Below are 23,138 nucleotides of genomic sequence, written 5' to 3' on the forward strand. Positions count from 1 at the left end.
TCAAATAGCAGGTGCTGTGACAGGCAGGATGTTCTCTATGTATGCCAGCATCCAGTGCATATTACATTGGGTACAATGTAATATGCTTTACATCTTGTAAGAAAATTAGGGGGTTTTCAAATCAGCATTCAAATTAATGCCCAGCAGCTTTAATTCATAGAGTCCCAGACTGGTCTGTGTTGGAAGAGACGTTAAAGCTCCTCTAGCTCCAACCCCTGCCATGGGCAGGGACCCCTTCCACTGGAGCAGCTGCTCCAAGCCCCTGTGTCCAACCTGGCCTTGAGCACTGCCAGGGATGGGGCAGCCACAGCTTCTCTGGGCACCCTGTGCCAGCGCCTCAGCACCCTCACAGGGAACAGCTTCTGAATATTTGATCTAAGTCTACCCTCCTTCAGTTTATAACCCTTCCTCTTGTCCTGTCCCTACAGGCCTTTGTCCAAAGCCCCTCTCGAGGTTTCCTGTAGCCTTTTTAGACACTGGGAGCTGCTCTAAGGTCTCCCTGGAGCCTTCTCTTCTCCAGGCTGAACCAGCCCAGCTCTTGCTGAAGTGAAAGATGAGAAGAATAAAAATAATGAAGCATCAGATCTCATCTCCAGAAGTGCAAAGTATGGTGGAATACAGTATCTAGCTTTTTCAGGAGGGTAACCACAGGAGTGTCAGAGGGTGTTGAGCAACCTGTACAACTGTGGTTTAGTTTGTGTGGTGTGAATAGTGCTTATCCCTTTACTATATAAAGGTTCTTACTGAATTCTGGTGTACAAGCATATCATTCAGCATGTACCCACAAAAGCCTCTGTCCATTCAGCAGCCAAATTGCAGTGTCTGGTTTTTCCTTAGGAGATCTAGATGCAGACTACTTAAGTGTTCTTTCTGTGAGTGATGCTCAAGCACTTATGGTTCCTGAGCCATGAGTCACATGCTAGAAAAGCTGTTTTCTGGCAAGCATAAGGCTTTAATAGCAAAGAAATTGGAATCTAAGTGTAGCCAAGGGAAACTCAGACAAGGCATTTGGAGATCCAGTCAAATATCTCATATTCTTCTTGAATTCTGTGCTGAGGAGTGGAGAACACATCAGAGTTTACTGTATTGGAAGTCAGTATTGTTCAGTGCAATCTATTACTTATTACAATTTCTAGTAGCTTGCCTGTTCCAGGATACAGTTTGTCATTTCCAAGATTACCTCTATCTGTTTCTGTGGCAGAAAAAATTAAGTGATAACATAAATCTCAGTTACATATTTGTTGAAGTGCTTGGCTCTAAACTGCTAGATCTGGACAGAAGATCTTGAAAAGATCAAGAGCCTGTATTTGAACTGAAGAAATCCCTGCAGAGAAAGAAGCATTGAGGGCGTTACACTCCTTTGCCCCAGTCCCTTGTCTCGTGTTCATCTCACAAGACAGGGAAAGGAAAAGCATTTCATAAATCAGCTTCTCATGCTTATTGTATAAAGAGCTCTATTGTAGTTGGATTAGGCTCTTTTTCCAGGAGTTCCAAGAAGCTGAGCAGTGTCAGAGTGACTGTGGTGCTGCAGGTGGTGATCAGCACTGTTTGAATTTCCATTCTTAACTGCTGTTTACTTTTTGGGGGAGTTTTATTTGGCTTGGAAACTATTTTCCATTTTATTTTGGATCACATGGGATCTGGTCCTTGCTTATATGCTCTGCAAATTATATCTGCAATGAGATAAGAAGTCTTCTGAAATGAAGTGGATGACATCAAGTGGGGTCATCCCAGTTGCAAGAGGCAAGTTATACTTGTGATACTGAGTCAAACTTAGATTCTGCTTCTAAGACACGTTAAATGGTACCAGCAACTTTCATGTGGTCTTGAGATTTGATATTTGATGGAATTAGTACTGAATAACTAAACCTGAATAGGTGCTGCCTTAAACCTGCTGTGGAGATTAAACTCATTTCCAGTCAGTGTAACAGGGACTAGAAATAGCTGTACTGAATTGTTGGCAGGTTAAACAGCAGCAGGTGTCTGAGCTCAGTAACTTGGCGTTACATACCTTGAACTCCTGTGGATTCTGACCATTTGTTCCATTTGTTTTGGAAAGTTTTGGTGTATTTACATTTCACAGGATTTTTCTTCAAAGAAGGAATCACAGATAATTGGGAACATGGCAGAAAACTGTGTCATTGTTATACATGTGTGTCAGCATCTGAGAGGGTACAAGGAGAGAATAGTTAGGCCTGGTTAAGGAAAGGGATGGATTGTGCTTTCTGCTGAAGTTTATCTGAATTTGCATAAACTGTCTCACTCTTTATTTCCTTTTCTTCACTGGTTTAGAGAAGGGGGACAAAGAAAGTCAGTATCCAAAAACTTGTTCTCTTTGAAAAAAAGCACCACCACCAACCCCCACAACAAACCAGCAGTAGCAGCAGCAATGCCATGCATTGCTGACAATCACCTGATTACATCTTGAACTTAAAATTAATGCATTGATATTATCCTCATGTATGAGTTTTGGAGTGTACTTAAAGTACATAGCAAGTTGTTCTCTCTGACATTGCTTTTGGTCACATTGGAAGCTTCATGAAATTAGGATAACCTGTTAAAAATTGACCAAAATTATGACTGGTGACAGACACTGTATGCATAAACATTTTCTGTGGGTAGGGCAGCTGATGTTTCAGAAACTAAAATGTAAGTTCTACTAATCCATTCAAGGAAGGAGTAAGAAAGATTTCCAAGCTAACCAGCACTACCAGGGAGTGATCCTGTGGGTGGATTTGAAGATGCAGAACAAGGTCTTCCTCCTTAAATAAAGCCTATTTATGGGTTGAAATTTGCCAATAGCTTTCCAATTATATTTAGGCTGACTAAAGACTAGAGTCTGCAAGGCCTAATATCAGTTTATTAGTCAGGAGAGGCTCCAAGAGACAAGTTCTGAAGTGAGAGGAAGGGGGTTATCTCATGTACAGACTTCTGGCTAGCAAGTTGATGTGTTTCCATGTAGAACAAAAAGGGGGAAGCCAAGTTGCCCTAATCAGGCTTAGCAAACATTGAACAGTAAGAACTGGTTTTCTGGATCAGCTGCATATGAACTACATTGTCTTTTCAGGATAAAAACATTGGTTTGGACCCTAACTTTGAGAGTAATCCTGTTTCTGATCCAGGGGTCCTGTGTGTGCAGTCAAGAGTTTCAGTGTATGTCTTTGAAATACCTGAGATCATTTTAGTTTTTGAGGTGTGTCTTGTTGACTGCAAAGGAAGTCTGGATGACTAGATAGTTGTAAATGGTGCACATTTTATGACATCAGTTCTGCTTCAGTTATGAGATGCCATTTGTAAAGCTCTCTGTTGTAGTGGAAGTACTACAATATAATCATTAAAAAGAATAGAAATACTTTTGTTCTTCTGTTGAGAAGCACACCAAGGTTCAGTACATACAGTAATAAAACACTTTGTGTTAAGACATGCAATGTGAACAATGTATGCTAGTCAACAAAGTTTAGTATGAAACAAGTCTTACTGAACAAACTTGATCTTGAGGCTTTGAAATTTCAAGCTTGATCACCAGAGGCATTAGTCATTTGTTGTGTGTGATGTTGGATAGGACCCTGAGCAGTTTCATCTAGCTGGAGATGTCCCTGCTCATTTTGGTATTCCTTACACTTTAACTGCAATGGGACTTGTTTCATTTTCTTTGTGTTCTCAAACTACTTTCTTGTATGTTTTGACAGGCGGCTGGAGCCCACAGAAAAACCACTTCAGATTGTGTATGACTACTTGGCTGGGCTGGGTTTTGATGATCCTGTCAGAATGCAGGAAGAGGCAGCAAACTCTGATCTCAGCTGTATGATTCGCTTTTACAGTGGTAAGAAATCGTGGGTGTGCACACTGTTGCTATTCCTGTAGGTTTAACTGTGAGGTGGAACTCAGCTGAAGCCCAGGTCGTTGACCTTTTGGGTTTTTAAATGGCTACATCAAACACCCAAAAGCATTTCTTAAAAATAATGAGTTTTCAAGATTAATTAAAAAAAAAAAAGAAATCCCACAGTTCTGTAGTTCTCTTGGGCCTATCGGTGGCTTAAGAAAAGACAGCTCCAGTGGAAGACACAAGATGTCTCTGTTGTCTTTAGTTTCCAGTGTTAACAGTCAATGCCTTAGAGATCCTAATGAGATAAGAAACATTGCAGTTCCGTCTAAATATGCCTGAAGGTTGCACTTCCAAAAGGTGTATGGGTATGGGCAAGGTAGGTCTTTAATAGAGAGTAAAAGTGCCAGCTGTTTAAGAATAATGCTGTCTGCCATTAGAAACCCAGTGCATTTGACCACAGGAGCAAGACTTCTGACTGGCCTGTTGACTCAGTTTGAGCAGGATTCCACATGCATAAGAAGCAACAGAATGATAATCATAGGCCCCATACAGCATTGGTGTATGCTGCTAGCAGTCAGAAAAGGAATTCATTGAAGAGGAAATATAAAAGGAATAAGGAGAGAAAGGCTGATAATGAAATTATTTTATTGCTTTTAAATACTTCACCTGTGTATTTCTTTTTTGCCTTTCAGAAAAGAAATCAATGTGTTTTTAATAAAAAATTGTTCTTGCATAGTGGAAGTGGATAGTCTGACTAAGCTGCTAGCCATCCATTGTTTATTCAGTATCAGAAAAATGTATCATAAGGATTCAGCTTCTCCACCTGAGAAAAACCCCTTCTATTTGGGAGCTGTGTGCAGAACAGGCAAAACAGCATAGAAGTATAGTGGAGATGGAAATAAGTGTAAGGTGCTGGATTTATACAGTCTGGGTTTATAGCACAAGGTATAGGGAGTCAGAAGTTACTTCACCTGAAGGAGGAGAGGCATCAAGTATAAGGGTGTAGAGAACTTCTGAGTTAAAAATTAGCAATTCAATTTGTGTATGTCAAGCAGGAACTACTAAAGATTCAGGAACAGTGACTCAACTTCATGGAAGCAAGTAGGCAAAAAATGGGATTGAGTAATTTCAGTCAGGATGGGAAGGTAGTCCTGCTTAGACAGAGGCTGTGGAGGAAGGAGTGTAAGGATTGAAGAGTGTTCAGGAGACCTGTTCTAAGAAAGTAAAAGAAATGCTGACAAAGTGGTTCTAAAGGTAGTGGTGTAATTAGAGGAAATGCTATGGAGGATTATGCAAAGCCTGCAGCTCAGAACATAGGGGATTTTGTTTGGGTTGGAAGCGACCTTTGAAGACCACCTACTTCCAACCCCTGCAGCATTAATTCATAGAATCCCTGGCTGGTTTGTGTTGGAAGAGCCTTAAAGCTCATCCAGTTCTTGCCATGGGATGAGCTGGATGATCATCATGTGGCATGATCATCCCCCTGCCACAAGACAGGGACACCTTCCACTAGAGCAGCTTGCTCCAAGCCATGTTCCATCTGGCCTTGAACACTGCCAGGAACGGGGCAGCCACAGCTTCTCTGCAGTCTGTGCCAGGGCCTTGCCACCCTTACGGGGAAGAGCTTCTTAAGACCTCATCTAAATCTCCCTCCTTCAGTTTATAACCGTTGCCCCTTGTCCTGTCACTACAGGCCTTGGTAAAAAGTATCTCTGTGTCTTTCTTACAAGCACCATTTAGATACTGAAAGGGTAAAGAAAGGTCTCCCTGGAGCCTTCTCCAGGCTGAACAACCCAACTCTCTCAGCCTTTCTTCATAGGAGAGATGTTCCAGCCATCTGACCATTTCCATGGCCTCCTCTGGGCCTGCTCAAGTACTGAGAGCAACCTTCATGTTTCAATCTCCTTAGGGATGTCTCTCAAATTTCTCTGCTCTCTAAACCATGACAGGGTTTTGTTTGCTTTGTTTTATTGTTTTTTCTTTAAAGTGCAGCCTGTTTTGTCTTTACTTGTTCTGTACAATTACTGACCGTTACGGCTGTGCTGCTGTTTGAACTCACAGCTGAGAGTGAAGAACAAAGGGAAAAGAAATGCCAATGTCCCATTTTTCTTTAGAAAAGCCATGTCAAGTGGAACAGTTAGATCGTATCTTGCTCTCTGGAGTATATAATGTACGCAAAGGAAAAACCCAGTTGCACAAGTGGGCAGAGCGCTTGGTAATCCTCTGTGGTACGTGCCTCATTGTGTCCTCTGTGAAAGACAGCCATGCTGGGAAGATGCACATCTTGCCCCTGGTTGGAGGGAAGGTAAGGCTGTTTTGTTTTGTTTCCTGTGGCTTAGAAAGGAAGATATTGTAATGATGGGTATTACACACTAGAAGTTAACCTAGGCTTTTGTTACAAATTAGTCCATGAACATGTGCAGAGAGTTGTACAACCCCTTTCTACAAGCTTCGCTTAGGTGGTCTTAAGGCTAATCAGAGGACTAGACGTTAGTTCTGCTTTCATGTTAGTAGCCAGTGTTGAGAATGGGCATTCTAGAAATGATTGCTTCTTGGATCTACTTCAGCAGAAAGATATTAAGATGGATTTACCTCTGTGTTTCTATCCAGTAACTACAGCAGTGTTTTCAGCAAAATGCAGTCTTACCGGTAGTTCGTAGTACCTGCCCTTACACCTCAGAGCCACTGTAACTGCTGGACTTCATGCAGACTGTTGTGGTTGTGATTTTCCCTTTGCAGGTTGAAGAGATGAAGCGCCGGCAGTACACACTGGCTTTCACATCTGCTGGAGCACAGGCTCAAACGTACCACGTTTCCTTTGAGACACTGGCAGAGTACCAGCGGTGGCACCGGCAGGCGTCCACGGTGAGGCCCTGCTGAGAGCCGGGTGGTGGGTGCACGGGCAGGAGGGGTTTGAGATGCAGGCAGAGATGTAGCTGGGATGCCGGTAAGTGTTCCCAACACTTTCCAGCTTTCATTTCTTATGTGCTCAGGACTACAGAGATTTTCCTTTAGTCTTACTTTCTCTCTCTGCCTGTGCAACAGTGTGGAGTGGTAGTTCTGTATGGTTTTCAGCCCTGTTGCACCTCCTCTGAGAGCAGCTAATCACAAGTCAGTACAGCAAACTCCAGGGACTGATTGACTTTACAGTCATAGAAGCTTGTAAGTTGTACCTGTTGCTGTACTTGCATCTGCCTGAACTGTGTGGCCTGACTGGCATGGTGCTACCCTGATAGGCTTGAGCTAACAGAGATCAGGAAAGTGTACTTTGTTCAAAGCTGCCTCCTCACTCCATATTAAAGTACAATTACATGGTGATAGTTTAATGCTGAGCCACACTTTGACCTCATATACATATATATATATAAAACACATTATGAAATACAGCATGAGTTCAAGATAAAGCAGGTTGTAAAATCTGGAATGAAGCACTGCAGACCTTGAAACAAATCATACTTAATGAAAGGAGATCTGATATTTGCAAAGACTTTATGATGTGTTGCAGAATCATCATTTATAAAGCCTTCTCATCATAACAGATTATATTTCCAGTATTATAGCCTGAATAAGGTAATGAAAGTAGGAAGAAATTGTTAGGCCAGGCAGAGATTCTGTAAACCTTAAAGGACTGAACTGAAAGTTGACTGCTTCTTGTTGCTATTTGGATCTTTGGAATGCATTTGGAGGTTATGCTTTCTCAGCAGTTTCCTCAGACAAAGGCAGGGTTTTCTCCATTTGGCTCTCTTGCAGTCTAGCTTTTAGGCAGTTCCAGTTGCATGTGCAGAGCAGGGCTTTCTGTGTGTGTGTCCTTGTTGGTCTCCAGGTAAGCATCCTTTTCAGGGGCCTTTCAGAAACAAAAGTAGCAAATGGCATAAACTCATACTCTGTGGACTCACTGTCCTGCATGGACTCTACCTTGCAGGTACAATGGGTTCTTTCAGGTTCTTGCAGATTGTTTACTCCTGGCAGTTCTTGGCCTTACATTAGACGTACAGAGAAAATTGTTGCCCTGTTGCAGCTTTTCCTCTTCCTTTTCAGGTTGTGTCTATGCGACTTAGCATGGTTGATCTTTCATGCTACAGCCTTGAGGAAGTACCTGAGCACCTCTTCTACAGTCAAGACATCATCTACCTCAACCTGCGACACAATTTTATGAGATCGAGTGGAGCAGGGAGCCTTGACTCTCTTTGCAGGTCTGCAAAGAATTCTTTTTCTTCTGCATTTGAAGTTCTTGTCGTGCGCATCCAGGGATGGAGAAGAGGGGGAATGTATTGCCCATTTTCATGGGGATGGGGAAAAGATTGATCTTCAGGAAGCTGTAACAAATGAGGGGCCCAGGAAGCAGAACTGAGTAGTGCAGGCAGCCATAAGCTGCCAACAAAACTGACAGTATTCACATTCATAAACTCCCTTCCAAAAACTTTTTGTGCCAAGTTTGAGGTGAGCCTTGTAGAGTGATGTGCCGTTTGTATGGACAAGATGCAATAAGGCTGCTGGCTAAAGAGAGAACATTTTGGGGTATAAAATAAAAGGTGAGGGAAAGCATTATGCTGCTTTTGTGGGTGTTTGTAAGGAGAAGTGCAGATCTGGGAAAGCCGATTTTGGTGAGTTTTTCATGTACATTTAGAGTTAGCAGAGGGCCTGTGGGACTTCAGCTTTGTTTTGGGAAATGGTAATGATCTGCTTTTAAGAGAGTAGCGGTTGTGTGGCATGGAGCCATAATACAGGCATCTTAGGTAAGTGAAGGAGTCTTACAGAAGTATTTTTAAATCAGTTCCTGAAAACCATAAAAACCTAGAGGAAGGTTAGTCTTGATATCTACACTAGCCATGCCAAAAAGAATGCAAGGAACTACTCTCTGACTTGTGAAAGCCATTAAGAAACCTGTAGTAATATTGTCCAATGGCTCTGTGTTTGTAACATTTTACGCCTTAAGAAAAATGTATTCGGAGAAGCTTTGCAAAACTACATTTTTTGTTTGTTTTGTTCTGGTTTTGTGTATCTCTAGGAATGTATTGCGAGGTTATTTCACTTTTCTTCCTACAGAGTAATGAGATGCCTAAGTATCCATGAGAAGATATACGGGGGGGGGAAATTGCTCATCTGTGTGAAGTCTTTCATTGAGAATCATTGGTTTTGTTTCAATTCTGAACTTGGCTTAATGTTTTCTAACTGCTGAGTTGTAATGGATTCTGTTATTGGAAAAGCTGCTTAACATTATTCAAGATTTTGCTTTCTGCTTCACACACATTATATGATTTTGAAAACTGTATGAGAGCTTCATTTTCTAAAACGCAGTGTCCTTGGTTCACAGGATCAGCAAAGGGGCTTGAATTTTCTTTTGACCTTGCATGTAGTCAACAAGAGATCTGACATGTCAGAAACTCGACTCTTTTCCTGGCAGTGACTATGTCTGATGAAGCTGAAATCCTCAAACAAACAAAAGCCATAAAAGAAGCCCTCACTTCACACAATCTTGAATAAAAAGGTAGCATTAGGTAGCCCACATAAGGCTGCTCATTGCCTTTTTGCTTTCTGAGGTTTTTAGGATGTTTATCAGGTCACAGCCCCAAATGAAGAAACTTACTTCTTTCCATTAGGTCTTATCAGTGACAGATAAGTGTCAGGGACTGACAATTCCAAACAGCAGAATTCTTTGCAGTGGTCAGGTCTCTTCCCTTGAGGAAATGTTTGACATTCTAAGGGTCTAATTAGCTATAACTGTAATAATGGAACAAAATAATTAACTAAGAGGGAGTTGTTAAGCAAAGAAAATTAAATAACCCCACCCATTTTGTTACATCTTCCAGCTTATATTCTATGTAAGGTACTGCCTTTCAGCTATCTCCCTTTACAGGAAAGCATTATCCAGTTTGATCTTCATGATAAATGTGTGTGTGCACATGTGTATACATAGTGTGTGCTGTTATCACCATTCTAGCTAATAGATACAGGGTTGCACTGGGATGCTTTGGCAGCAGAGCAGGATGTTGTTTTAAACTGGGAGTGTTTCAAACGAGCACCAGTTTGGACTGAAGAACAGAGGGTGGGCATCCCATTGAGAATTTATGGCTGTGTTTGCACAACTCTTCGCTTAATCTCAATATGCCCTGTGAAAGTGCAGGCCAAAACTTGAGCCATAACTATTTCAGGATACTTATTCCCTCTAATATATGGTTCATATATAGAGCTTGAATGAGAGTTGGGTTTGCATTCCATTCCTATATCCCTACTGCTTGAGAGTGTCAGGGCAAAGGAGAAGGAACAGAATGGAAGCTCAGAGGGCTTTTGAGTATTGTCTTTCCCATTCAGTATGACAGTCTGCTCAAGGAGTCTCAGAAGCAGCTGTGTCAATGTACCAGCTTTCCTCCAGGTTTTGGAAACTTTAATACTCTCTATGTTTGCTTTGATATTGTTCCAGAGGGATGAATTTTAAATATTGGATATGCTGTTTTATTTAATGCTGTGCCTCCTGGGGCAGCTTCTCAGCACACTCTGCTAATCACAGAGAAAGAGTTGCTTGGTGTTAAGGACAGATGCCATACAAAATGCTGTTGTAGAACTCCAGAAAAAGCACTTTCATTAACATGTTTTCTGATTTTAAAACCTGAGAACTGTGATCTGTCCTAAGTCTCTTAAAGTTGAAGCAGTTAATGAGAATGCTCAAATCTGGAGGTGTGCCCTCATTGTTTCCACCTTTTCCATTACTGAAAGTGAATTTCTGTGTGCAGGCTTCTGATTTCTTTTGTATCATTGTTAAATCTTTGTTAGATCAGCAACATGTTCCTTTTAGGAAGGCTGTTACCAATACAGCATCTTTCACTTGCATTACAAGAGAGTCTGTCTGTGGCCACAGCACATATAAAATGCCTGGCCCTTATTTAAGTGATTTGTCAAAACAAACCACCTGTGTTAAAGTTTCAGATATGCTTGTTCTTTTAAAAAATGCCACCACTACCACCACCTTCAAACATTATAAAGCAAAACAGAGAAATTTAATTCATCGTTCCCACACAAATTGTTCCAAGTATTTTGAATCTGAAAAAGGAGTCACTATAAAGAATTTCTTCTTTCAAATTTAAAAGATTTCAAACCTTTCAGTCTTGTGCTTTAAGACATCTCCAGCTATGAGTAATAGCTAATTAACCTTATACTTACCACTGCCTAACAATAAATATGGCAGTCAGAGCAGATCAATGAGTTACATGTTTCCAAGAAGTACTTCTCTGGTAGATTCACAGTTGTGTCATGAAAGTATTATGATAATTTTCCCACTAATTAATTTCTCATGGTTCCAGTTTGGGATGATGTTGTTACCTGGGGAAGAACACTTTTGTTTCCTGTAGGAAGAGAACTCTTTGAGAAGAAACTTTTGCATATTACCCCAGCCCATGCTCAACTTCTTCCCTCTGTGTGGACCTAGCACAGTGATAGAAGGAGCTGGAACAGGCAAACATCTGTTAAAGACAAGTGGGACTGTGGGGACTTGAGGAGGTTGTGACAGTACTTGTGTGGCACTCATGCAAATAAATGGCACTGTAGATGTGGAATCTCATCCAAAGAAAGACCTATGGGTGCAGGTCTTGGGGCTTCACAGCGTGAAGTCAGCACTTTCCTCGTTTTCTCTTGTAGAACTCCACTAGGCTTTCTGTTGTGCATAGCTTGAAAAGGACATTCCCCTCTTCTGTTCTGTTCTCTGAACAGTTCCAGTTAATGTTTTCGGCTGCTGTTTTCCCAAGCTGCACAATTGTAGCTTGTTAAGTAATTCTTTGAAGGTGCATTTTCTGAACCGAATGCTTTCAGTCTCAATAATCTTAGTAACAGTCGCCAGGAGGAAGCCTGTCAGGAGTCAGGGTTCAGAAGGTTCTTTGCCTCCCTTACCCCCCCCCCCTCTTTTTTTTCCCCTCACAGTAAGACCATGGTAGCATCATCCCTGAGGTACAAATACCATGACTTAAAATTGGATTTGTGCAGAAACTCCCATAGTGAGTTACTGACTGTATCACCAGTGTATGACTTAATTCTTCATTACTTGTTCTGTATGGTTTGCTTTCAGACCATGGAGATTGTGAATTAACTAGTATTCTTGCCAATAGGTTTTCTCAGTTGAAGAGCCTGAACCTGTCTCATAATAGATTGGGAGAGTTTCCTGTGTCACTATGTGAGATCTCTACTCTGACAGAGCTTAATATTTCCTGTAATGGACTTCATTCCTTGCCAAGCCAGATTGGCAAACTGTTGAAGTGAGTATATTCTGTTTATCTGTGGTCATAAACATCCTTTGTTCTTTGGCTGAGCACAGCTGAGGTGAGAGTACTACTTAGTAAAGTGTGGGTGCCAGGGCACCTTGTTCTGTCCATGAAGACTGAGTGATGGTTTTGCTTCCAGTAGAAGTCAAGAACCCAGATGTCCAATAGGGTTTGGTTTTCCTTGAAAATGAAGATACTGCAGTATTTTTATACAGTAGCCACTTAAAGTCACTGCTATGTAGCAAGTTTGCATTCATCATTTGTGACTCCCTGCCTATTCTACTACCTATGTAAAACATATTAGTGTAAATCAGTTTTCTAACAGAGATTAATGGATTTTGCCTATTTTGGAGTGGCTAAGGAAGACACTTAACAGTCAGTTAAAATGCCTTGAATCACAGGCACCACCTTGCTGAAGAGGAGTAAGTGTAAAGGCTAGGTTGTTTTTTGTGGGGTTTTGTTTGTGTTTGTTTTTTTACTTTGGGGTGACCTGTATGATTTCTTGTGGGTTTATGTCCAATTGCTATGTAAATTTGAAGCATCATTTTCTATTTGCATCAGCTGCTATCTTGCACTCCCTTGCCTGTTGTCTTTTCATTTTGTTCCTATATTCTCTTGTTTGTTTTGTTTTTTTAACAACTGTTATGATGGTACCTTATCAGGTAAACATAAATATTATGTTTCCATAAAAACAGGAGTTTCTGAAAACCATGCTGTCAGGGCATTTCCACAACTGCAGATGGGTACAGTGGAACATCTATGGAGACCAATGGGGCTTTGCAGAAATAGGGAAGAATACACATGGCTCTCAATTTCAGAGGCCTAGCCTTATTTATATGAGCAAGAGCATGCTGGTTAAATTGTTGCAGTATTCAAAAGTGTCACACAAAAAAGGATTGCAGATTTCCTAACCGTATGCAAGTTTCAAGTATAAGGGTACCTCATAAGACCAAAGACAGGTACAATTCCTTAATCACTACTATGAAAACATTACAGCTGCTCATATGGAAAAGATGAAGAAACATGATCCAGGTCAAGAATTGTCTGAAGACAATTGCATTGATCCTTAAATAAGTTAATGTGCCTTTTTCTGTGACTGCAAAGGTGTGTAACTTTCTGAATTTCTGTTTCTGATTTGCCTCTAAGCTTTTCAGTGCTGGTGTGGTTTCTATTAGAGTTTTAATTTATTATGTAAAATTGTTGTTACTTCTTGCAGAGGTCTAGTGACTTTTGTCAGCACTAGTATGTTTTGATGGTTTTCTACAGAATTGGTTCAGGTTTGTCTTAGAGAGTCTTAACATGGAAATACTTGAGCAATTCTCTCTGAAAATTTTGCCTTAAAGTGTTCACTGGAATAAAAACCCTCTCCATTTTCCCCAGTAGCTACGCAGAATACGTAAAAGCTTAAGCTTAGATAAATTTAAATGCAAGACTGTTACTGCATTTGTTTAGATAAATACTGATACAGATGAGACCTTTAGTGACATGGTTTGCTGGTGACCTTGGCAGTGCTGGGAAACGGTTGGACTTGATCATCTTAAAGGTCTTTTCCAACCTAGCTAATCCTATGATATTGGGCTGTTCATTTCTTGTGGCCTGCTCTGCCCCAGCTTGTATATTTACAAAAGGAGTGTCTGCAGCTACACTGGATATAAACAAGTAATTTCCAGAGCAATCTTTCAGCTATCTGCAGGCTATGAGGAAAGAGCTGTGTGCTGGCTTTATTATTTTCAGAGATTTACAACTTAGTTATGTGTTCAGTCATGTTTTATGACCCCTTGAGCTTTATTTGTAAGAACTTTTTATGGCCCCAGATTGCATTTCTGCCATCGCTAAGCAGTGTTCAGAAAGTTCTTTGTTGGAACATCATCATAATGAGGGAGTTGTATTTTGTGGCTTTCAGTCTGAAAAGCCATGTAAACTTTAAAACAATTCATCTTGCAACAGAAAGCTACACTGTTCATTTCTGAGGATTTGAAAGGACAACTAGAATGTAAAAACCTGTTACCAGTGTGTTCATGGGACAGTAATTGTGATTAAGCTGTGCAATTTGTAGAAAATCAAGTGATTAAGTAAATTATCTTTCATTTACAATGTGATTACTGATTTGTATTTTAGTTAGGTTAATGTGGAAGTTTACCTCCAGAATAATTTAGGAACTATTTAGTATTGCATACATGCAGTTCCAAGCCTGTTACATGCATGATAAAAGTACTCCAGTAAGTTCTTGTGCATAAGAATAAAATCAGCTGTTAGGTACTTTTAAAAATAGCTGTACTTAACGCCAGCAATAGGGAAAAAAGTCACTGAAAATGCTAAATGTGATGTTTGCTTCTCTTTGCTGAATTATTTTCTTTGTCTTTTTCATCACTGCAGTCTCCAGACCTTATGGCTTGATGGGAATTTCCTCACATCCTTACCGGAAGAGATGGGAAGTCTGAAACAGCTCAGCTGTCTTGGGCTTTCCTTCAATAACTTCTGTGAACTTCCAGCAACTTGTGAGAAGCTCATCCTCATAGACAAACTGGCGCTGGCAGGGAACATGTTAGAGACCCTGGACCTGGCAGTGCTGAACCGTATGAGTCACATCAAAAGTGTGGACTTGAGGTAAGGGGTTGAAACCTGCATATGGTTATATAGCAGATTGCTACTTTCCATTTATAGCAGAGGAGGTGTGTAACTTCTAGCACACTTTATAATAAACTAGGTTTAGGGTTTTTTTCTCTTACTGATTCTTTAGCTTTTAGAGAGTTCTGTTTCTAAGGGTGTGCAGAGTTCACTTAGAGGAGGCAGGTTAACTGACCAATGCCTGAAGCCACTGAATGCAGTTCCTAAGTGCTGGAATTAATTTTGCTTCCTGTTTTGATAATGCTGTTACTATGAGCTGCTGCAGTTCTTTGATCTCTCTGACCCTTTTTTGCCTTCCCCCGGCCCTGAGATGAGATCCAGATTATTTAGGCTGCCAACTGCAGAGCTCTCAGAAAGGGACAAAGAACTTTGTGGTGAAGCAGTCTGTTACCTAGTTTCTGTGTTAGCTCCCTGTGTCAGTACAAAGGAGCTGTCTCTTGGCTTGGCTTCATTTCTAGACTGGTCTTCAGAATCTCTTAAGCACTGGGAAATACATAAAACAGTTTCAAATAGCAGTTCAGACAAAGGAAGCATTTTTCTTTGTATTCACTACCAGAAATCTGTCATTGCTCTTCACACATTTGTCTGTGCTTAACTTTGGCGTTAGCCTTCACCGTAATTCTTCCTTTCCTCTCCCATCTTCTCTCTTCTTACTGACATCCAGTGTCCTGTTTTCTGACTTTATAACTCTTACCTCTGAGTGTTTAGGCTGAACAACCTGAAGAGAGCAGCAGCTGACACTCTGGAGGGGAACAAATCTGTGACTTACATGGATTTACGAGACAATAAGTTGACAGATCTGGACCTGAGCTCCTTGGGCAACCTGGAGCAGCTGCACTGTGAGCGGAATAAGCTGAAAGAGTTGACGCTGAGTGGCTTCTCCCTTCGGGCCCTCTATGCCAACAGCAACTGTACGTCTTTCTGCCTTCTTAACTTACTTTCTTCCTTTCAAGCCCTGAGAACAGAAGAAAACAGCCCTTTGCCCTTGTTGTGGTTTAAGCCCAGGCAGTAACTAAGAACTACGCAGGCGCTCGCTTGCTCACTCCCTCCCTTCTTCTCCCCCCCTGCTCCTGGAGGGATGGGGAGGAGAATGGAAAGAATGCAACTCCCATGGGTTGAGATAAGAACAGTTCAGTAACTAAGGTATAACAAACCATTACTGCTACCACCAATAATACTAATGATGAGGGGAATAACAAGGGGAGAGAATAGAAAACATAAAGGGGAAGAGGGAAACAAACACAACTGATGCCCAATACAATTGCTCACCACCTTCCAACTTATACCCAGCCCAACCCGGACAGCTATTTGAGTGTTCTGGGTAACTGCCCCCAGTTTCTATACTGAGTATGATGTGCTGTGGTATAGAATACGCCTTTGGTTAGTCTGGGTCAGGTATCCCGTCTCTGCTTCTTCCCATCTTCTTGTGCCCCTCCTCCCTAGCAGAGCATGAGACCGAAAAGTCCTTGATTGAAGTAAACATTACTTGACAACAACTAAAACATCGGTGTTATCAGCATTGTACCCAGACTAAAATCAAACACAGTGCTAACCTACTAAGAAGGATTAAAATGACTGCTACTGCTGAACCCAGGACAGGCTTCTACCTACAAACAGAATACTTACACTGATGTTACAGTAGTGAAACCATGTGTGCTGGATCTTGTGAGGTCAGCTCCTAGGGATCATATATGTCTGTATGTGTGCAGACTGTGTAATGAAGGAGGTTGTGGTGTTGAGTTACTGTCCAGGGAATTCCTTTTGCCTGTGAGATGTGTTTGTGAATCCACTAATAATAAAAAAATATAGTTCTCCCTTGTTCTGGTGCCCATGTGGCAGATGGAGAAATGGAATAGGGAGCAGCTCTTGTGCCATATGGCAGAGTTATTAAGTGTGAACTCTGTCTTGGGAAGGATGAGTAGAGACCTTGAGTGTCCATTAAGTAAGACTGAGCCTCCCTTGCTAACTAGTCTGCTTTCCCTCTGAAGCTCTGCAATCATAATTGTTTGCTTTATTTCATCAGGTCTGACAGCTGTCAATATTTATCGAGTTCCGGATCAACTGACTTGTCTAGAACTCTCTCAGTAAGTGACTGTACACCACAGAATATAAAGCAAGTATCTGGACACCTTTGCTGTTTTCTGAAGAAACTTTCTGGAGCTTTTAGTCTTTTGAAAGAGTTGAGAGCAATTAAGGGAAGGCGCTCCATCTTCACTGGAAAGCCCAGCACTAAAGAATGATGACCCAGACCAGAAGCCCTTCTGAACCTAGTCTAGGTGACTGGCTGTCCTTCAGCTGTAGGCTGTAATCAGCACAAAAAAACAAACAGGGACCACTGAGCAGCCTGCTGGGCTGAATGGTGGGAGTCTGTGGAGCAGACATTTAGAGTAGCTGCCAGTGATCTCTGCTTTTGCCTTCAGTGCTGATGGCTGCCCTTGGAGCAGCAGTATGAGACCTGATTGCCTTTTGCTTTGGTTTTAGATTGAAGCACAATAGAAGGATGACACAGGGTGGCCTGTTCTGCTGATGTCAGTGCTGTAAACCAAAAGCATGATCATCAGGGCCTCGCATGAGGACTTTCTAGCAGTTATGCACCAGCTCAGTTGGTATTACACAACTAGCTGTGAGATAAATTCCACATGACTAGCTCAGATACTGTTGTTTGTTTTCTGCTTATTGTTTTTGGTTTGGCTGTCACTCATATCTTGTGGTATTCAAACAGGGTATGTTCCATGTGGAGTGCTGGTGTCTAGCTTTTCCCCCTTGCTTTTTCCAGCAATCAACTGCAGTATGTCCCAGACTGGGCCTGTGAAGCAAAGAAACTGGAAGTTTTGGATGTGAGCCACAACCTCCTTGTGGAGCTTCCACTGAGGTCAGCAAACCTTCTTATACAGAGCTGAGCTTTCTTCTATGGTGAGCTGACTGAGGAGAGAGAAATAGTGCACTTCCATTTGCTTTATTCCTTGTTTTGCAGAGATATCATTCAGTTACTTTCTCTGTGCAGCATCAAAAGACTCTTTATTCAAATGTTGGAAGGAACTGAGTTCCAGATCAGCTTCATGAATAATAGGGGCCAGGTGACTTAATCCTGTGCTTCTGGTTTCTACTGCAGCTGTTTGCACCTGAAGTAGTTGTTTTTGTTACCATAGTTTCTGTGAACATAGGTCATAGGTGAGACCCTAATAAGCCTTGCATTGCCCCTCAGAGATTCCATCTGTTAATCTGTCTCAGGGAGACAGCAGAGATACCGTATGTCTGATCTCAGAGGTAGCTTATAAAACATACCATCAGCCAGGTCCTTTCTCCTTGTTTCCCTTTCAGTTTCTGCAGAAATGTGGCAAAGGGGAGCCAAGAACTGAGGCAGTTTTGCAGATGTGTTTGGTGGGGTGTGATTATATGAATAAGGCACAGATTCTAGGGTAAGCTATATTTTAATAGAGTGGAAGGATGGATTACAGTGAAGAAATGGAGAGAGCAGGTTGAAGCAGTTAAAACATCAGGTTAGAAAATTCAGCAGTAACATTCTTATGGTTGTCAGAGACAAGACTATATACATTAAAAGTAAGAAAAAGATGTAACAAGGATGCAGTAATGACAACTTAGAAAATAGTTTTAGCCATGTCAGTGGATGAAAAGAACCAAACTTTAAGTATGTTATGTTAAACCTGCAGAATTCAGACGCAGAAATACGTATTCTAACAAGATATTTATGCCTTTTTAAAGATTCCTAAGTGCTAGAATTAACTACATCCAGTGTGGATCTCTTGCAGTATGTTTGTCATTAACATGGTATGTCTTGTGTACAGTTACAACTTAGCTAGTGCTGACTTTCAGCCAGTTATCAGGTTAATCTGTCAGACTAAAGCTTTAAAGAGCCTCACATAGTTGACATCATTCACTGTGAAGTTGTCTGATACAACTGTTTTTTGAGACAACTAAGTGCAAGAAAGTGGTGACAGTTTTGGGTGGAGATGCCCATCCAGCTCTGTGTGAATCAGTTTGAACGAGGAAATTGGTGTATCTTCATTTGAATGGTTTTTGGTTTGGTTCTTTTTCCCTTGCCAGTGTAATTAGCTTTGAGAAGCCACAGCATACAGACAGAAATAATTGATCTGCGTGGAGCAGTGTGCTAATGAAGCTTTAACATTCAGCTCTGCAAAGCTGTTCTGTTCAGAGTGCTCAGAACACAATCCCAAATTATCACCTCATGCAAATGGGCAGCTTCTGGGCAATGCCCAGGTGTGTTCAGACATCCTCTCTCAGAATTCCTGTAAACAAATCTCGGAAGTTCATGGGGATAGAGGCTTTTTCCTTCAATAAGAACTGCAGTTCTGGAGAATGTGACAACAGCCCCGGAAGTAATACAGGAATGCTAAGCAGCTGCTTAAAGCTCTGAATTTAAATTGGCACAGGGGAAGCACTTCCTTCTGCCTACATATGAAAACAGGCATTTAAATCCATGCTTGTGACTTCCTTTCTTCTGTTTGCCTGAGAGAATGCTCACAGTCTTATCACAAGTTAGTAATCTGCAGTAGCATAGAGGAAAACGTACACACACTTGCAGGCATTCAGAGTGACTTGAGGCACCTTCTACCATGTGTGTTCTTACTCTTTGTCATTGTTTGCATTTTATAAATCAGTCTGCTCTAATTCTTCTCTGCTGTACAGTCAAATTAAAACAGATTAAATACTACTTTTTCCCACTCTGGATGTGAAAATGAGTGAACCAGACTGACAGAAAAACCCTTTGTCTTTCTAGGATCCTCAGCAGCTTGAGCCTTCGGAAGCTGATGGTGGGACACAATCGTCTGCAGAGCCTTCCACCTCTTGCAGAACAGATTCCACTGGAGGTGCTGGACATTCAGCACAACCTGTTGACTAAACTCCCAGAGACCCTCTTTGTCAAGGCTCTGAAGTGAGTGGCTGTAGCAAGTATTTTTTGTCTGCACTGACCTTTGGTACTATAAAGGCTGATAGTGGCATCTGTGTGTCTGTCCTTGCAAGGTGCCATTTACATAGGAGATAATGAGGCTTGCACTTTAAGAGGTTGTAATTCAGGTGCCATAAGGAAGTCATCAAGCTGATTCAAGGGCATCAGTCCATGTTATAGTTTAATTACAGGTTTAATTAGGCTTGCTGAACCCAGCAGTCAACTGAAAAATTAACTTCAGTTGCAACTGTTTCTAAGATACTGGCTGAAGAGCTCTGTCTTTAAAAGTAGTGTGTAAATTTGGGCTCAAAGGAAAAAAGCCATGTGGATTTTCAGATGTTTCAGCAGAAAATACATCAAGTCATTGGAGAACAGCGGGAGACACCCTTACAAATGAACAACTTTTCATAACTGTCTGTTCATTCATGAGTCAACCCTTGTTTTAAAGACTAAGAGTTCATGCAGTCTGCTTTCACCAGTGTTACCCACCCCCTTCACAGATTCTTGAGTATGCACTTTTACTGTAAAATGCTGTGCTTCTGCAGTGCTAGATAGCTAGTAAGTCATTAGTAGACTCATAGATCTTAATTTGAGTAGGGATGTTACATTGTGTTGTCTGGCCTCCTGTCTAATGTTGCTTTGTCCACACTGGCATTTGTATAACTCCTTTTCCTGCTATAAATTGAGTGGTTTATGTGATGTGAAGTCTGATTTTTGCCCTTGCTATGGTTAGCCTCAGGTACCTGAATGCATCTGCAAACGGCCTGGAGTCCTTGCCTTCTGCGTGTGCAGGGGAGGAAAGTCTAAGCATGCTGCAGCTGCTTTATTTGACCAATAATAACCTCACAGATCAGTGTATTCCTATCTTGGTGGGACACCCGAGCCTACGGATCCTGCATCTGGCAAACAACCACCTACAGACTTTCCCTGCAAGGTAGGTGAGGTTGGTGGGTAAGATAGTGCTCACGAGGAGGATGTTGCCTGTGTTCCTGCAGTTGTGTGTGAATTGGGGTCAAAACAATATACTCTTTCAGTGGCTTGATGACAGAGGCTGTCATTCCTACACACGCTTAAACTGAGGAATAGCATGTTAAGGGGAATTAGCACAGGATTCTGTTGGCTGCAGTGGTTCCTGTTCTGGGAGAGTTGGAGCTGTTTGTGGAGAAGCGGCAGCTTCAGGAAGACCTTCCTGAGGCCTTTCAGTATATAAAAGGGGCTCATGAGAAAGGCACAGAGAGACTTTTTAACAAAGGCCTGTAGTGACAGGACAAGGGGCAACAGTTCTAAACTGAAGGAGGGTAGATTTAGATTGAACATAAGAAAGGAATGTCTTACAATGAGGGTGGCAAGGCCCTCACACAGGGTGCCCAGAGAAGCTGTGGCTGCTGCTGCCCCATCCCTGGCAGTGCTCAAGGCCAGGTTGGACACAGGAGCTTGGAGCAGCTGCTCCAGTGGAAGGGGTCCCTGCCCGTGGCAGGGGCTTGGAGATAGATGAGCTTTAAGGTCTCTTCAACCCAAACCAGGCTTCTGGGATGTTATGATTTTCCAAGCATAGCTTAAGAGAACTTCAGCTGCCTATGCATAATGATAAATACATTCATGACTTTCATGTAAATGTATTTAATCCTGCAAAGTACAGGCATGGCTTAGGGGCTTTTGCCAGTTTTAAAATTAAGACACTATAATCTTCTGCTTCGGTGCTTTACAAGTCAGGGGTAAAGGGACCTCTCTGTTGTATAAATACAAGCCAGGCTTGAGGACCCTGAGCTCTTACAACAGCATCTCTTAGAACTTTTGGTCTGCTGTCTATAAATTAGAAATGTAGCTCATAGAGGGCACTGTCTCTGGATACCTTATCTGCAGGGTTAGAAAGTGCCAAGTTTGTGCCTTTAAGATGTAGTATTCTTTTGTTTCCACTTCAGCAAACTTAGTAAGCTGGAACACTTGGAAGAGCTGAACCTGAGTGGCAACAAACTGAAAACAATTCCAACAACAGTGGCAAACTGCAAGCTGCTTCACACACTTATTGCACACTCTAATGAAATCAGCATCTTTCCAGAGATCCTGCATTTGCCCCATATTCAGGTATTCTGATGGAGAGGTTAAAGATGTATCAGGGGAAAGTTTGGGCTGGGGGATGAAGAGTAACTGTTAGTGGAGGAACTGGAGATGCCAGCATTCTGCTTGAACAACCCAGGAAGAAGGGACAGAATATACATTCTAGATCTACTGATCTAGAGTTGATCAAAGATGTCTCATCTCTCATTAGTCTTTACCCTCTGTGGCTGGCTCAATGTATTTCTGGTCTGAAAAGGAGTGTTAAATAGCTAGGCAGGTCTGTATGTATAGGCCTGCTATTACCTTTAACATGACCTATTATTTCAGTACTGGAGTCCTTACTACAGTAGGTTATAAATATTTGCTGCATATAAATTGTTCTTCTACTGATAGATCAGACCCATTCTCAGTGACCTGTTTTGTGGGAACAGTCAACAGTGGGGTTGTGTGATGTCTGGAAAGAGCACTGGAGTAACTGATCATGTGACACAACAGAGAATATTGTGCTTTCTTTGGTACTGCAGTTTGTGGACTTGAGCTGCAATGAGTTAACTGAAATACTAATCCCTGAGGCACTGCCGGGTACCTTGCAAGAGTTGGACTTGAGTGGAAACACAAACCTGGTGCTAGAACACAAGACACTGGATGTCTTCAGGTGAGCCATGGTGATGCTAACGCAGCAGTGACCTGCACAGGGAAGAGTTACCCTTCCCGGGAGGGGAAATGGGATAGTAAAGTGTGTATCACCTAACTTAATGTTATACCATCCACTGAGGCACCTGAGGTTTTCTATCTTGTAGGAAAAGTCTGGGGCCAAGTCATCAGAGCAGCAACCAATTTCTCAGGTGGTATGAGATTCTCTCAGGTGTCTCTGGCAGGAGTAGACAGACATCTCCAGCAGGTCAAGACCTTAAACTCCTCTCCTTGGTGCAGTTATTTCCACAGACTGCTGTCTAAAACTCTAGATTAGACAAGGTCCTTTGGCCACAAACTGCTCAGGAGGGTCTAGGAGATAATGACTTCTATTCTCTCTCTCTCTAGTCACATTACCACGCTGAAGATTGATGCTAAGTCCTCCCTCACAGCAGACTCAGCACTCAGTTCCACCTTCTGGAGTCATGGAGTAGCTGAGATGGCAGGCCAAAGAAATAAGTGAGTATTGTGGTCCGCTGGACATTGACACTTTGTCTTCTCAGTATGCTGGGTGGAGCTCATTCTAAGTACCCAGGAAGATCTGTTTTGCTCAAGAGCTCATCCATCCCTCTTTCTCTCCAGATCTCCTGCTAAGTCTTTATTACTTAAGCCTCCAGCATTGTCCTTTCCCTGTTTTCACACTTACCCTGGGACTTAGCTCACTACCCTTGCAGAGATGCCTTTTCTTTTTCTTGGTGCTGTTCCCACTGCCATCTCCTGAGTGTAGGCAAGGAGGGATTAGGAGTTCCAATAA

General features: G+C 41.9%; 1 protein-coding gene across 1 annotated transcript in view; it reads left to right on the plus strand.

Moving 5' to 3' along the window:
- The window catches only part of PHLPP2 (PH domain and leucine rich repeat protein phosphatase 2), a 30,612-nt gene that overhangs the window by 2,983 nt on the left and 4,491 nt on the right, over positions 1 to 23,138 (plus strand). The window contains exons 3-16 of the mRNA XM_031043921.2: positions 3,690 to 3,823; positions 5,941 to 6,131; positions 6,566 to 6,691; positions 7,865 to 8,019; positions 11,923 to 12,069; positions 14,452 to 14,682; positions 15,412 to 15,614; positions 16,727 to 16,787; positions 17,480 to 17,575; positions 19,463 to 19,618; positions 20,367 to 20,567; positions 21,556 to 21,718; positions 22,216 to 22,346; positions 22,733 to 22,843. Of these exons, the coding sequence (XP_030899781.2) occupies positions 3,690 to 3,823; positions 5,941 to 6,131; positions 6,566 to 6,691; positions 7,865 to 8,019; positions 11,923 to 12,069; positions 14,452 to 14,682; positions 15,412 to 15,614; positions 16,727 to 16,787; positions 17,480 to 17,575; positions 19,463 to 19,618; positions 20,367 to 20,567; positions 21,556 to 21,718; positions 22,216 to 22,346; positions 22,733 to 22,843 (2,106 nt within the window). The remainder of the gene's footprint in view (positions 1 to 3,689; positions 3,824 to 5,940; positions 6,132 to 6,565; positions 6,692 to 7,864; positions 8,020 to 11,922; positions 12,070 to 14,451; positions 14,683 to 15,411; positions 15,615 to 16,726; positions 16,788 to 17,479; positions 17,576 to 19,462; positions 19,619 to 20,366; positions 20,568 to 21,555; positions 21,719 to 22,215; positions 22,347 to 22,732; positions 22,844 to 23,138) is intronic.

The sequence above is a fragment of the Melopsittacus undulatus genome, chromosome Z (genome assembly GCF_012275295.1).
Source record: "Melopsittacus undulatus isolate bMelUnd1 chromosome Z, bMelUnd1.mat.Z, whole genome shotgun sequence".
Taxonomy (NCBI): domain Eukaryota; kingdom Metazoa; phylum Chordata; class Aves; order Psittaciformes; family Psittaculidae; genus Melopsittacus; species Melopsittacus undulatus.